At 38.0% G+C, this 17017-nt stretch overlaps 1 protein-coding gene across 8 annotated transcripts in view; it reads left to right on the forward strand.

Moving 5' to 3' along the window:
- Positions 1 to 17017, forward strand: part of tead3 (TEA domain transcription factor 3) — a 34997-nt gene that overhangs the window by 6984 nt on the left and 10996 nt on the right. For all 8 annotated transcript variants that reach the window (XM_023324966.1, XM_023324967.1, XM_023324968.1 and 5 more), the window contains exon 3: positions 7297 to 7551. In XM_023324966.1, the coding sequence (XP_023180734.1) occupies positions 7428 to 7551 (124 nt within the window). In that variant the 5' untranslated portion in view covers positions 7297 to 7427. The remainder of the gene's footprint in view (positions 1 to 7296; positions 7552 to 17017) is intronic.

Consider the following 17017-nt stretch of genomic DNA (forward strand, 5'->3'; position numbering starts at 1 on the left):
TTGTGCTCATTGGAATTTTTGAGATGCAGCTGTAACCACTAAAATTTTAATTTTTGTAGCAGTTATGAAACTTTTGTTTTGAATGTCTCACTGCTTTTACAAATTCACCTGAAATATCATCGGGCATAATGTAATATGTAAATATAAAAGTATTGGAACTGGCGGATCAGATTCAAAAGAAAAACTTAAATATTTATTAAACTGCTGATGAGTGCATCTCTAGTTTTTGTATTTGTCTGACTGTCCGACAACAGACTGATGTCAGATGGATATTTTGACAGTTTTACTTGGATTGATTAAACGGAACCACTATTAAAGGTTTACAGAGATAAGATGACAGCAAAAAAGAAGCATTGCACTGGAGAAAACCATGACTGCACATAACCACAATAAAAATTGGACAGATTTGTTTGTTGTAATTCTTTCTGGTATTTATTGCAGTTTCCATGAGCACATGTTTTAATGTATCATTAATATTGAAAGTCTCTTATGGTTGTGAAGCAAACACTGAATCTCCTTAGCTTAAAAGTAGCCTATTGCATGCAGTATATACCCAAGTGAGCAATGATGCTTGTTTGGCTCTGTCGGCTCTCCTGGTTCTTATGGTGAGATGTTAGCATGTATTTCTATGTCCTGTCCTGTTATTCGTCAAATTTTGTTATAGTGTATTCAGGCACAGTGGAGTAATTCTCAGTAGTAGTTTTTCAATTTCAATTCAATTTCAAGATCTATTCAGTCTGAGAACACCAAGGTGATGTTTGTGTTATGAGGAAGATGAGGAAGTAGAGTAGTAGTCAAAAAATTGACAAATTTGGAATCTCTTCAATTTTAATCCCTGCTACGTGAACACACTGCTTATGATTCTTAAGGTTTTAAGGCTCTTTTACTTCATGTGCAATGGGATCCCTTACCTTATTTAGGCCGCATTGACAGCTTTCCTCCATGTGACCCGGCAGCCTCAGAGTGACTCATATGAATTACTGGAATTCATTAGTACACAATCCAGTCTGGGAGGCAGAAAGGAAACTCTGCACAGCTCTGGCCAGTTCGTAGTTAAATCTGAAGCAGAGATAAGCCGATCGCTGAAAACACACGGCAATATGATCACTCTGGTTTGCGCTGGGAAAATAGGAAGAGGGATTTCGGTGCATGAATGGTGCTGTTTCAGTGAATGTACAAGGAGCATAGCTTTACAGCATTATTTACATTCCTGCTGCACATTGGAATTCTGAAGCGTGTTGGTCTCAGAGTCTCATGGCGTGACTCCCAGAAAATAGGAGGGGAGGTGTGTTATTGATTTTTTTCCCCTTTTTTTGTGATGTGTGAGAGGATAGTGTGATTCAGTCTGGATATTTATGAAACTCTCCCATCAAATGTCCAACACATGGGATTGTGACGTAAATTGAAGTAAGAAGTTACAGTAAATTAATTTCATTAACATTTATGTTTTGTTAATCATAAATTAATCAAAAAGTGTCAATCATAAAGAACGTATTGTAAGGACTTAAAGCTTTTTTTCCTTAGAATGTTTGCAGTTTGTGAGTATTTTGTTTCACACCAAAATGGATCCAATAAAATGTTAGTAAAATCTTTATTAATTTAATCTACATCGTTAATCCCTATACAGCAACAACATCAGAAACTCTTAAAGGGCCGTTATTATGTATTTTCCAGACACAGAGTGCCACTTTATAGCACAATTAAGTAGCTAGTTACCTTTATTTGTTATAAAAAATTCTGTCTACCTAGAACCTAATTTAAAATAAACTTAACTTCGCAATTTGCCTTGAAATTGGCCTCTTTCTTTTCTTTTCAAGAAGTTCCTGCTCGTTTCAACCCAGACTTCAGCTTACCATCACAACATTGCTACTGTCATTTACAACCATTCTTAGGAGCGTTGGACTGAAAAGTAGTTTGCATGATAAACTCAGCAAATGTGCAGTTCTACCCGCTGTTTGCTATTTGCTGCTACCACTGGTCCGGAGGAGCTGTGTGGGGAAGGTGTGAGGTAGGGGTGCTCTGTGAGGCGGAAGCTCAGCTGGAGACTGCTCCTCTGAGGAGTTTTGTGGAAATAGGTGGTGATTTGTGAGAACAAGCGTTTAGGCACCTCCGGATGCCTAAACGCTGGCTGCATTGGGGGATTCAAGGATTCCTCAGACATGCATGAAAGAATCAAAGCAACACTCCAGGTACGTTTTTGACGAGGGACTAACATTAGATGATGTAAAGCTCAAAAAAGTCAAATTTTTAAATTCCTGCTCATAAAACTGACTTAAAGTTTTATCATAAAGATGACCCTGAGCTAACTTTTGTAACAACCACAGAGGACATATTGAAAGATGGCTGAACAGACATTGCCCTCCCTTTGGTCTGAGCTCTGAACGTCATAATGCTGGAGTGATTCAGTGCTGATGTTGCATTCCAGCTGGAACAATCCCACTGTTTTCCAGACCCCAAAGTGGACGCCTAAATTGGACAACAATCTGGCCCCCCTCACCACATTCCCTCCCCTTTCCAATACCGCTCACCTCTCTTCCCCCCATGGACACCCCTTTTTTTCTCCCGCTGCTCTCCAGCCAGTCAACCAACCCACTCCTCCCATACATGCATCCCCTGGTCTCCTGCCCTTATTTGGGTAGAGACATTCTGAGTTAGAGGGGTGGAGGGTAGAGAGGCAGTGAAGGGAGGGAAGGAGGGCGTTGAGTTGACACAAGGGAGGCAGGAGGAGAAACAGTGAGCTCTCGCAGGCCTTTCTTAATAAGGACATGTCTGGAATTCAGGCCCCTCTTGCGGTGAAGAGCCTCTCTTTTGCAGCACCTCTCTCGAACACACTCGTGTGAGCACTCTGAGCTCCGCTGAGGTCGTCAGATCGGTCGTTGTGCCGAGCACTGTTTGCTGCTCTTCACAGCTCGCAGTGCAGAAGAGGTTTGTGGTGTTTTCTCTGCTATAATTGGACATAAACAATAGTGTAGCCACTTCTCCCTCCCTCACACTGCCACCAGCCTTTAATTACTAAACCGGTTACCGCACAACACCTGCAGTTTCATTATTGATACATGCTGTCTACTTAAAAAACTGTTTCACATTAGACTGCTAAACTGCTGCTGAATGTAAGAGATGCTTAAATCTCAATGTAAGAATCACTTTTATAATGATATTGGTGGATTTTGTTTCAGTTTTTATTTTGCTTCTCTCTTGGATTAAAGCTGATTAAAATGTTGTTAATTACTGCAAGTTAAACTTCTGATAGGAAACATATATAGGACTGTGAGCACATTTTCCTTAAAGCCTCTGCTAACGATTACGTAATTAGTACACAATTTCCTTAACATGTTTTCTATTCATAAAGTATTCGTTTTTGGTACCGGTTCTTTTATTTTCTACACGTTAATAACAAAATGCTATCAAATCACAAACAGATCTGTTTGTACAAACAGTTCAAAAATGAGCAAAAAGCAAAATCATCACACTAAACTGGAAATTTACAATCTTGGCATTTACTTCCCTGGATTAATGGAGAGGTTGGAGTAGGATGCAGTGCTTCTGATCAAACTAATGGTCTATTGTTGTGTGTAGATTGTGTAATCCTGAGGGACCCAACCTTGTGATCTGTGAGGTCTGAGGAGATAATTTGATCTGCTGATGGGAGCTCGGTTTCAGTGTTGAGTGATCGTGTTGCAAGCCTTCGTCATGAGGGTACCATCTCAGCTAAAATTAACAGGCTGACTTCTGGATATTCATCAAACTGTCGTTTGTGTTCAGTCACTGGAGCTGATTTCATGTTGCATGCAGTGGCTTTAATTGGACCATGAGCTACATTGATAGCAAGGGAATTACAATTATAAGCTACATTGTACACTATTTTTAAAAAGGAAAGACATCAGTTTCTAGGCAATAATGAGTTTCATGTCAATGATTAGCAATCCCTTGCACATTTTATTTACTGTGGATGCATTGATGAGACATGTCAATGCAAAATTCTTGTACAATTAAAATAGACGTCTGTGCCCTCTGTAAAAACAAAGGTTGTTGTATAGGCATTATGAGGTAAACAATCAGTTTAGTTTAAGTATTTTTTATTGTACAATAATTATCAATTCTGATATTAAAACTAGTCTTGGTAAATCAGTTTAGAATGTAATTAAAGTTTGAATAATTTATTTAATCTGTTTGAAGAAAAAACTGTAAAAATAACATATATTTCCAGATGCTCCTTTTTTTTACTTAAGAGGAGGTGTCTGTTAAACAATAAGAAATCTACCAATGCAATTTGTTGTTAACTTTGTAATTGCCTCGTATTTCTATGTTGAACTAAGACTTGCATAATGTGATCTCTAGGAAAACTCGGCTGACACATTTTATGGATTTGTAAAAAACAATACCATGGCATGGTATGCAACACAGATACCACATGTACTCCACATATGTGTGTCTTCAACAATAATTTCGTAACTGCTGAGTGTCGTAACAATGATCTGTTTATAAAGTTACTTTTCCTCATGCTGTGCTGTGCATACACTCTGTCCGAGTTGATAAAGATTCACTTACCTCAGCATGCCAAATGCTTAAAGACACCGACATGGCATCTGATCCGGCATTACTTTCTGATTCAGTTAAGACAATAAGTATTTCATCATTTACAGGCAGGGTCATTATAAAAACATTTAGATGGTGACAATGAAGAGTGACTGAATCTTTTCTAACTGCAGCACCACACTGCAGTGCTGTTCGCAGAAATACAATGTATATGCAGGGCTGCATATACATATACATATACAGTACATGCATATACATTGGTGTTTCACAATATGAGCTTCTTAATCTTGTTTGGATGGAGGTAAAAGGGGTTTTTAGACATGACGACATGACTTCAGTTTAAAGAAAACATGTAGCCATATTAATGTGGGAGTGAAATGTGCTGGACTTAGTAATGTTTTAGTATGTTAATCTCTATTTTTTTAAATCTATTTTAATTTCTTTTTGTAGAAGATACATTTGCAGATCTGTTTTTCATTTGTATTGCCACCATGTTAAATTTGAACTAAACTTGGAGCAAAACGGTTGTATCTGTGATTCGTTACTGTTTCAGTAAAGTTAAAAAGGGGTAAAAAAAAAAAAAGGTTTTCCAAACATCACTTACTGTCACATCACCTCACAATCTTTAATATTGTGAGGTATGGCAATCATGCTAAATACTTTGAAGTCATTATAGCTGCCTTAGTCTTGTCATGTAAACTCAAAACAGCCATATATTTGGTTAAAACATTTCACTCCCCTGTATTTATCCATTTTACTTCACATTTGTCAGTGTCTGGTGAAATGTTAAAACAGAAAGAGAAGCATCCTGGGAGGATCATTACCTCATTGACTTTTATTACTGAAACAATACAATGTCGAAAAGACAGCTTGAAAAATACTTAAGATCTTTTCCTGCAGTCAGCTATAATCCAACCACATTGGGAAACAGTTCCCAAACCACAAGCATTCTCAGAGACCAATGCTGATTATTGGGGTCTTTAAACTTTGTTTTATGAAATATCTTGAATTCATCTAAGCATTTGAGAGAAATCGAATTAAAATTTAGTGATAGTGACATGACTGTTGAAAATAAAGTGCTATCCTTGTGCTTTACATGAATTCTCACAGCTCTCTCTCCTTTGAATTTTTATAGTGAAAACATTATTGAGGGAAAAGGAGTATCAAACGAGCCGACAAATTCCAGTGACTAATGTACTTACAGAGTATCTAACAAGTATTCACTTTGGAGATCAGTTTACTAGAATAATAAACAAAAAAATATCCATAGAAACTTCTAACTTGTTTGCTTGTTGGTTATCTCGGATCAGTGCGTTCATGTGGTCATGAAACTTGCTCGTCCAGCTCAAACAGCAAAAGAGTTTCCAGACTTCCATTTAGTTGCCTAACTGGTTGAGTGTCTTAAAGAGAGAAACTATGGCTTGTAATTATCTGACACACAATTCTCAAGAAAGTTTTAGTCATGTATTGTTTGAATTACTTTTCTACGCAGCTTTGGTGCTGCCATTAATCATACAAATTGAGTACGTCTAATAATGACTTAGCGTTGCTTAAAACAAAGTTATTTGGATTTTGCGGATAATCATTTTACAAAAAGATTATCATTTTGCACCGTCCTTAACAGTGCAAACCTATTCTCTTGCTAAAGAGTCTGTTCAAAGCGTAATTGTTTTGATGTTCTAGCCGTTTGCTTAAGCCATGTAGGTCACACATTGCAAAGTATTTTGGCCAAAATAACATGAGATTTTTGCTAAATTGGCTGTTGAAAAGCTGAAGCAATCTCTTCATATAACTTTTCTCTGTAATCTGACATGATATCACACATAAAGAGCAGCAGAGAGGCTTGGATGTTCTGCCAGTGCTCAGCCAAACTCTAAAAGCTTTGCCCTTCTCATTGTGATGAGTTATTCTTGTTGACCTCATTCTTCCTTTAATCAAGACTCCTTCCAGTGTTGCCTAAATCCCATTATTGTTTTATGGAGTTGTTAAATTTGTCACTCATAATTTTCCAAACACATGGTTCGTATGCAACGTTTCTAAAATGTTAACCAGAAATAGTTCCACATGCTCTGATTATATCCAGCAGTATTTGGTGGGAGGGAAACTGGAGCATTAGTTTAGTGGAGCCTATGTAATGGATGGAATGGATTTCTCAACATTTGATTACTTTTTCTGCGTTGTGTTTACATCTGTCCGTGGGGCACTTGAAGGTATTAGACAAAAACGGTTAAAACAGAAGACAAAACGTGGGTGGAGTAGCTTAAGGTGAGTTGCTGTCCTAACTAGGGATGCAACAGTATGAAATTTGAAAAAAAAGAAAGTACCACATGACCAACAAGATGGAAATAAATATCGGTTGTTAACGTCGGCAGCATTATTTATCGGACGAATGCTGATATGTTAAAAAATTACCAATATCAGCTGATCTCAATGTTTTTGACGATATATTGTGCATTTCTACTCCTAACAGCTCTCACAATAAATATTTTCTGTTGAATTCTATAGATTATACAGACAAAAGATATGTTTTTACTGTCTGGGGTTTACAAATTTGAACCTTAATACAGCTTGGATCTGCCTATGCATGGAAAATTTGGGGAAACCAAAATGTGTGTGAACCTTTTTTTAACTCATATTGAAAAAAGAAAGGTATATTGGCTGTTTATTAGAGTTACGTATTGTGAAATTATAAATAACATTAATTGTGGTTGAAGCTTCACTGCTGAGTAATAAAAACTTCTGCACTGTTTTGTTTTACAGATTTCCCACTGATCCTTTGATCTTGGGGCTCAGGGTTGGGCCCAGGGGGAGCCGCCACCATTGCGTCCAACGAGTGGAGTGCCAACGGTAGCCCAGAAGATGGGCTGGACGGGGAAAATGAGGACAAAACCATGGACGGAGATGCAGAGGGCGTTTGGAGCCCAGATATTGAGCAGAGTTTTCAGGAGGCCCTCGCCATCTACCCTCCCTGTGGCAGAAGGAAAATTATCCTGTCAGATGAGGGAAAAATGTATGGTGAGTACATGGCCAGAGCAGCACAAGAACAACAATTACAAGGATATAAACCCAGAAGAAGTGCTTATTAATAAGCACTTATTAATGAGTACTTATAAATCACTGCAACATAATGGTTTCTCCATTAATTAATGGAGAAACCAGTGATTTGGGGATTAAAACAGGCAGATTTATACTCTGCTGCTTTAAAAGCAAATAAGAAAATGATTTTTCTTCCTCTTTCGGTTTTCATGTCACAACTTAAATCCAGAGGTGAGTGTTTTCTTTCCACAGGTAGTTCTGTTTAACAGGTCTGTACCTGTTGAGCTGTGACCCACGGGCAGGTTCTTCCAGTCACACTAGCACTTTCAGAGGTGGTTATTGCTGTCCTGAAAGAGACTCAGCTCCTCTTATCGCCTGATTTACACTAGTCTGTTTTTGCAGAAGGTCTTATTTATTACCTGGTTTTCACACTCAGGCTCTTCCTTCTCTGCCTTCTCTTCAAACGTGTCTTTTATCACTCAGCTACAATCAATTTTTTTTCTCTCTCTAAACTTGCAGTACTAGCAAACATTGCCTGTGGGTGACTGGTTAAAATCTTCTGTTTGATGCTGAATCGCTTGGTTATATTAAAGACAATTAGCACAGCATGAACCAAGACTTAAGAACAAAAACATTGCATTGGCATGCTCTGCTGTTGAAGTATTTAAATATCCATGTGGTTGTGTTGTTTCCTGCCATATGTTCATAAAATTGCAGGTGTTGAGTCCTTGATGAGCTTAAAACCTCCAGATGGCCACACTGGCAAGTGTGCTAGCAGAATCAATAGCATCCAGGTGCAGCAATTTAATCACACTTCTCTTTAATTATTTTCATCCCATTTTCTATTGTTAAAGCTTCAGTTTGTAACTTTTACAAAGATATGTTTTTTTTTACATATTTGTTGAAACTGTCACTGTATCATGACAGTGTAATATATTGGTATATGTGCTGATGGCAGAGAAACAACTTGCCACTGCAGGAAAAGTATTTATCTGGCGTTATCGGTGGCCATGTTTACTTGTCTGAGCATTCATGGCAGGCTCCGTAGGAAACACCAGCGGGAAGATCAGGGTTGGGAAACACTGATCTACACCAGTGTTTCCCAACCCTGGTCCTCAAGGCACAGTGCCCTTCATGTTTTAGAGGTTTCCCTGCTTTAATGTGCCTGATTCAACTGATTGCAGTTCAACAAACGCCTGTTAATCAGTCATCAATTGAAATCAGCTGGACTGAAGCAAGGAAATACCTAAAACATACAGGGCACTGTGCCTTGAGGACCAGGGTTGGGAAACACTGGTGTAGATGACAGTAGGAGTGCTGGAAGAAGGCAGAGGAGATTGATTTTTCACAGATTATCAGTCTCATATTATACTCTCACGACATAGTGAGAATTTTAACAAGTATTTAAAAATATTTCATATATATAAAAATTACGTACGGCAGCTTTAAAGACAATACATGTTTGATTAGATTTGTACCTTAACTAGAAAGAAAGAACAGCAATAAATGTTGACTGGCGTGATTTTCTTCTGCCTTCTTTTCTGTTTCCTTTGCCCCTGACAGCCAAAAAGTCTAGGTTTTGTGAGATTATTTATTTTTTGCAACAATCAATCTCAGGCAATAAACTTTTAGATAGTTTGTGTTTTGGTTTGCAGATAATTGTCTGTGGGAGGCTTTTTGGCAATTGACGTCATATTAGATTCTTTTGGTATGATTCACCCAAGATGAAATCCCATCCGCTCATTTGTCAGACAGATTTGAAAACTGAAGAACAAGGACATACCTAGGTTTATTCAAGTAGTGTAGCTGCTTTTGTTTGTCGTCTGTTGAGTTTTTCAACTTAAGGTGCAAAGACGAGGCAAAATGAATAGCAGAATCAGTCAAAAAGAATCAAAGAGAATTGTTTAGATTGTTAGATTCATTATCTGATAATAATTTCCCACAATATCACACTTATATTAGTGTGATATACATTTTGTGGATTGTAGAAATAAGGAATTTGCTAATATTGAGCAAAATTTACTTCAGAGACAAATTGATGCTATTTACCATATTTATTTAGAGCCAAATGGGATAAAAACATGTTGGCACCACTGAAATGGGTATGATGCATTTAAATGGGAACAAATACATTTATGTTAAATAAAAAAAAACATTCATGGCAAACACATAAACTGCTAAGTTTTGTTCATGATTGTATACTCCTAAATGAGTTGAACATATCTTACTTTCATAAGGAGACTGGCTAAACTACTCTGAATATTGAAGAAATAGCATAAATGGTTCTACATAATTGGCTACCAACTTGGTAGCACATCCTACGGTATCTGACAGTGAATGTGTGCATCTATGTAAAACTGGTCAATGTGAGACTAGAGGACCAATCACAATAAAGATACTTAAAACGAGCTAAATACAAAAATCCAATACAGAAAGTGCACAACATTCAACACCATAGGTGATTTTTTTAATGCATTAAGATTTTATCATTGCAAATCTTATTAAATTAATCTACATAGCTTTGGCATGCTAATCAAAAAAAAAAATTAGTTTGAAGTCCAGTGCAATATTCCAGATTGTTTAAATCCTCCTTTCAAGAAATGATCTACAAAGATTAAAACAGCTTAGTCCAGAGGGCTTAAATTGTAAACTATAAATACCTGAGTTAATTTTGTTTTGCCATCCACACTCTGTTGCTATATAAAATGTGTTTGGTATTTGCCATTTTCTAAAAGTATGTAAGAGTAGAGTTGTGGCAGCTTGGAGAGTAACATACACCGCTAGAGTTCTTTTCAGAAGTATGCATTTTAATTAAGAAACAAAATTAACATTCATTTTGAATCGTCAGCTTCTTACTGGAACAAATTAGTATGCAGTTTGCTTTAGCTGCATTTTGTTACATAATTCTGATGAGATAACCCATCATTATTGCAGAACCAGTGTGGGGTAATTTTTGACATCTAGGAAAAGTCTGTGGCAGCCTGGCTTATCTAGTGATGAAAGTGTGTATGCCACAGTGCTAAATTTGTTGCAAGGCAATGTGGTAGTGTTTTTGTCCTCTGACATGTCTTCCTATGCCATTTAAATGAAAGGCATACGGGCCTCTCCATGTGGAGAAAATGTTTTATCTCTTTGGTTTGTTGTTTTCTCATGGGAGTGACTTCTTGAGAGCTGTTGCTTCCAGTGTATTGATCTCAAATCAGCAACAACATAAGTTAGCATGTTCGCACATTCACTTTACATGTAAAGTGAATGATCCTCATCATGCTGTTAATCCCAGACTTTGCGTTACAGTAGAGGTCATAGAAGATGTGCATGTTGCATGTGATGTACATGTTTGTCAATTTATTTGATCTTGTCAAGAGAAACTGAACTCAGTTCTCAAAAAAAAATTGGAACAAAATAAAACAAGATTATTGTACGTTGAGGAGGCAAAATTTTCTGTATGACAGCTTACAAGAAGTATGTTTTATGCTTTCCGTGGAAGCGAGTATAAATAAATAGAATGTTTTATTTTATTTTAACTTAATAATGTTCCAGTCCTGTTTGCTAGAAGTGTGCTGTCTCAAAAGATTTGGTACGAGAAAATCATCAAAAAAGAAGGTTAAGCACAAACTTTCTACCATAGCAACAAACTGTCAGAACCCCTTTTAAAGGCTGTTTTTTCCCTAGGGCACTAAACATGCTCTCCATTTACAATAAGTCATCTGAGGCTTTACTGGCAGAGCCAAAGCATGCCCCAGAAGAAGCCCTCTCACAAGGTGATTACCTCAGATTTCTAAAAGCTACCCTGACGTTAGGTTAGGGGAATGTTAACGATTGCACAGCATGTAATACTGTCTACCTTGCAGTCTCAGACTCCGAGTGGCCTCCAAAAGCAGACAAGTCATCCCTCCCATAGGGAATTCCACTTTTTTTCTGCCAGGATTTTTTTTATTATTATTTTGTGGGAAACCTTTGCAAATTTCCATTAGCTAGTTCACAGTTTTATACAAGTGTAATCTGTGCTCCACACGGCTGTCTAGACCAGTGGCATTTATTTTCATTCAGATAACTTTAGGGTTACAGAGAGTTCAAGGAAAAGTTATGTTCTACTGTAACCTCTCACATAAGGAAATATTTAAGCTGTTTTATGACATGAATAAAGAAGTTTTTCTTATAATGGCTTCGACACATATGTGCTTCTGTGCCCAAACCACCGGAAGAGCACTTTGGTTAAGTTGCTTAAACAATAAAAACTTCATTGCAGAATTAAACAGAAACGGAAATAATTACTGTTTAGAGCATTCTGTTGATATCGCTGACCAGAAACATGTGAGTGTTTCTGTGAGAAACAATACATGAGACAACATGCATTGTGATGTTGAGATGCAGCAGTGTGAAAGGTGTAGGCGGAGATGACTTTAAAACTGGAGTGGGAGATCTTTCCAAAAGATTGAATGACATTCTCTTACCATCAAGGCCCAGAATGTGAATCACCACTCAAATAGACCTGTTACTGTGAACTTAAGCTCCTGTGTAGGTTGTCTTCAACTGTGTTATTGTTAAGCAGTTATTTGATTTTTATCACGCTTGCTGTTTTGCTTTTCTCTGCCAGGTAGGAAAAACAATCATGCTTTTGCTTAATTGGATGAGAACTTAAACACCCCACAACTTTGAATCATAGAGCTACTTCTGCAAAGCACGGGAGATTATAACTGAAGATCTGTTAGCAACATAACATAATAAGACTGTCCAAATATAAGATGGAAGGTAAAATACACAGTTTGTTTACCTAAATAGGAAACAAAATATGACACATCACCTTAAGAGGCTTGGCTTGAGAGGAGTTTAATAACATGACAACAGCCCCAAACAAGTAAATAAGAGTGAAACTAAGTATGTCTCCAGGCCTGAGTCCAATAGAATAGCTTTTACGTATTTAGAACTGGAATGCAAAGCAACAAAACAGCAGAAAACAAATAACAACATGGAACTGTGGAGACAAAAATTATACTTGTGGTTAGATAATATTGTATGTAATATTATATGTGATATTGTGAATGAATTCTAAATTCACAATATTACAATATTATAAGGATCCATTCACAGAATGGAACATAACCATAAACACAGTTTCCATCAGCAATATTTTGTTGAGCAAAATATTAAAAACAAAACAATCAAAGAATGATTGAGCCTTTAAGATTACTTGTAAAACGAATAGCTGACAATTGTTGTATGCTGAATTCAAAGAAAGCATCAGGAAAAGAAAATGTAGCCCTTCTTGTTTTGCTTCGGGGCTGTGCTGACATGCCGTTCACCTGTGTTTTCTGGTCTCAACAGGTGTATCACACGCCTCTTTGCTTCCACGCCCCTGCAGCTGTCACTATTGCAAAGCACTCTGGGTATGAAAATGGAGAAAAGTTCCAAAGGATGGTCGGTGTCTGTTCTGACCTTTGAGGTCCAAATTAGAACAGGTTCAGTGCATGCACGGGTGTGGGAGAACATATGGGTACAGATATGGGAGCAGAGCCTGAGTACGCTGTTTGATGACTACGCAGGCCTGGTGTTTCCTGTCAGCTCCCTCGCTGAGATGTTAGGAATGTTTTCAGTCATGGCTGAGCAGTATGTTAACAATTTAGGATTACCTCAATGTTATGTGAAGGGAGGAGGGAGGAAAATAAGGGAGTTGAAAGGGTTCAGGGGAGAGATGGAGCTATAGAGAGGTAAAGTTGTGATGACTGAATAGAAATTACCTTTTTCCTCGCTATCTTAGCATGGAAGTGGAAAATTCCAGTGGTCATATAAAAAAAGAGAAAGATGGGTGTGTCTTGTCAGGGGAGTTAAGAATGGCAGCCTGCAGCTATCTGACTGACTGTTGAGCAATCACCAGGAGAATCATGATAGGTTCGAAAGTGCTGCTGCAGAGAAAAGTCCAGTACTGGGGAAGTTGAGGACAATAAGGATATGCACTCAAATGAATGAGTGTGTATCTGTTTATATTCACCTGTTATAGTTTCCTGAAGTGTGGACGTTTGGCTATCTGACCCTCCCAACGCCATCCGCCTCCCTTTTCACCCCCATTTCAGACCACAATGTCAAGTCTGAACAGATGTCAGCTGCTGCAGCTGCAGACCCAGAGTGCTGTAAATCATTTCTGGTAAAAGGTTTAAGGAAGCAATCAGTCTAAAAAAATGATAACTGCCACCCAACACAACCAGTTCTGCTGGGTCTTCATTATGAAGAAAGAACAGACAAAGGTCATAATTAGCAGGAAGATGAATTTCTATATCCGGCTGTGTCTTTAATTTTTGGTTGTCTTTGAAAGTAGAGCTTCTCTTTGTGTATGTTTCAGAAGGTAGTTGTTCAAAACAAACGTCTGCTAAGATACAGTGTTATCAGATCATGGTTCTTTAAAAATGTAGCTTATTATCTTAGAGTGCATTCACACCAGCCGTGTTTAGTCTGTTTTAATCAAACTCTAGTTCATTTCTTCAGTGATTCTTAGTGTAGTACTATAACAGGAGATCGAGGTAACAGTTTTTGCAAAGGGTTTGGCTTGTTTGACACAGTAGAGTGTGAAAGCAAACCGCAACAGCTGAAAATAAAACAAATATAACAAATATATTGGGTGTTATTGTCACCCAATAACAAGAAAATCTAACAAATATTGCCCCAGTGGTACCAAGTCTACCAGACCATCAGTTGTGAAACACCCTTCGTTTATAAAGATCTTTTTCTCGAGTCCTGGGGCCTACAGTAGGTATCTTTTCCAGTCATAATCAAGTGATTCTTTTTTATTTGTTAATTATTTAACCTTATTTTAACCAAGAAAGTCCCATTGAGATTGAAACCTCTTTTTCAAGGGAGTCGGCAAAGAGATAGAAAAGTTACACAACTACAATTAGCTACATAATGCCATACAAATAATTAAAAACAGTCACAATTTAAGGAAGTCATCTCTAGTAGTCTCAGGCTGGACTTAAATGTGCTCAATAAAATAAGCTCAGTTAATTTCCTGTGTTTTGCAACATGTTTTATGTAGATGGAGCAAAGTAAACAAAATCTCCATTTTCCCAATTCTGTGCAGGGAAATGGAACAGAGAGCAAGAAATTAATATTTGAAAACAAAGAATAAAAATTAATGCTTCTCTGTGTGATTAAATTGCAGATTTAGGAGGGCAACAACCCAAGCATGGTCTTATAAATAAATGAATCAATGTCCCAATAATGATTATTTTAAATGGTTCCATAGAAAATGTGGAAGTCTGGGGTAACTGTGACTCAGTGGGTAGCATTGCATTGTCTTGCAATTGAAAACAATTGCAAGATAATGCAATTGCTGTAGGTTTGATTCCAGCTTTCTCACATGTCAATGTTCCCATGGGCAAGGCGCTAAACCACAATTTGTCTGATAATTAGTGTACTGGTGAGAGCAAGGGGGTGAATGTGGCTTTGATCTGTCAAAATGACGGGAAACATGCTTTATAAGTTCTGTCCATTTATATCCGATGACGAGTTTAAAGTTCCGGGATTTTCAAATGAACTACTAATATCCAACTATTTGAATTAATGATTACAGTTCCACTGCCATCCTAAAGTAACAACAGTAGAATTTGGCTATGTGCTTCACACCTGTTTGGGGTTTTTTTGTACTTCAATAAGGGCATCATGTCTCCACACAGACCTGTTACAGTCACTAGCAGCATTATTTTGCATAGTTGAAGACATTTCTAGATTTGTTTCAATTTCATAAACACTAATACATTCTGAAGATATTCTGTTTTCTTGTGATGAAGCCCTGTTGACCCTTTTTAACTACGTCACATAATCAAGTTGAGGCGCCATAACAGATGGTCAAGAGTATTGGACAGAGTGATTGTTTTCCCAAGTTGTTTTTGGCAATGTTGCCATGGCTTCTACTTGAAGTCAAGCTAATTTGTCTGTGAAAGAAGCCCACCTCTTTACAAAGAGCAGAGTAAAAAGTGTTCAAAAGTTGCTTACCAGATATTTTGAACATGGCAGGAGCATTCTTACTAATAATTATACAGATACCTTCTTCATACTGCAGTTGATTGTATCTTGCTCATTTAGATTATTAATGAAGTACATGAGCATTCATCTTCTTACCTTGTAAGAAATAGTTGCTTCAAATCCATGAGTACACCAAGGGTTGACAGTACTTAATTATTATGACTTGCTGCTGCTGTGCATTGGCGTCATCTTCCTCATCAAAAGGTTTACAATAAAATGACAAGTCTGGTTTTCATTATTGTCTCTAAAGTCAACGAAAAGCTAATTTAGGCTACCAACTCTGTTACAGGAGTTAATGTGTGCAGATAGGTTGTTTTGACATTTGTCAAGGGGGTGTGAGCTGATTTTGAAGAGTGTGATGTCACTTGCAAAGGGTCAATAAGCATTACTGTGTATCTAACTATCAGTCCTTAGTAATATCTCAGTATGGCACTCTGCTGACTTTAGCCTAGGGGCCCAATGTTTTCTAGATCTGATCACTGTGCTGCATTATCATATAAGCAAGAGTTCTGATTCAAAGTATTAGATCAAATCAGATGTTGTGTAAAACAAATTTGCATAAAACAGTAAAAAATTATTTATATAGTTTTTTCTAGAGTGATTGTAATTGCAAAGAAGCAAATTTGGCTCAGTGTTGAACTGGAAACTTTACTTCAGTTGTTTTAAATCTGGCTCACGTTTTGGAGAAAATTTTTTTACCTTTAATTATTTCACTTGTACATCAGTGAAATACTTATACCTCATTGAGTAATTCGCTGTGACATTTTAGTGAAATTCTTTCCACCTCCATGATGCAACATTTACTGTCCTTTCCCCGCCAGCTGAAGAGACTGAGAGTGACAGTTGGGTGGGGGTTGAGCGGGCGTTATTCTTTCCCTGCCATCCTCCACCAGGATGGCCTGCAGCAGGTGCTGTTGTCTGTTAGCTGTGGGGTCACACGGTGGTGTTGTTTTGGGAAAAGCGGCTGCCTCGCTGCCAGGTGGCAGTTGTTGGCAGAGACAGTTATGGCTTTGTGTTTTCTCCAAGAGCCCCTGCCCTTTCCAGCTGCCCTTTTTGCCCCTTCATAAGCGATCATCCCCCGTCCTCATACCCGAGCCTGATGGCCTTCACCCCGGTTCTAACCCCTGTTTCTCCCAAAGCTGGAAGTTCATTTGAGCATGTGTGCACTCAGCCAAGCTCTGTGTTTGTAGGCCCAATCAGACTGGCCAGCACAGATGTGACAGGCTTACAGGAATGTTAGGAATGTGGAGGCGCTGGAGCGGGTGTGTCCATCCTTGGCCTGGGGCAAAAGAGGAGGGGCTCCCTCAGTATCGGCAGACGGCTCAGCTCTGCTTTGCTGGCTGACTGCCGGACTGACTGATTGGTTAGTACGATGAGTGCTGTAAGCCTGTTGAAGATGGCCTGCGGTACTTTTATGGTAATTGCAATA

The sequence above is a fragment of the Xiphophorus maculatus genome, chromosome 20, assembly GCF_002775205.1.
Source record: "Xiphophorus maculatus strain JP 163 A chromosome 20, X_maculatus-5.0-male, whole genome shotgun sequence".
Taxonomy (NCBI): Eukaryota; Metazoa; Chordata; class Actinopteri; order Cyprinodontiformes; family Poeciliidae; genus Xiphophorus; species Xiphophorus maculatus.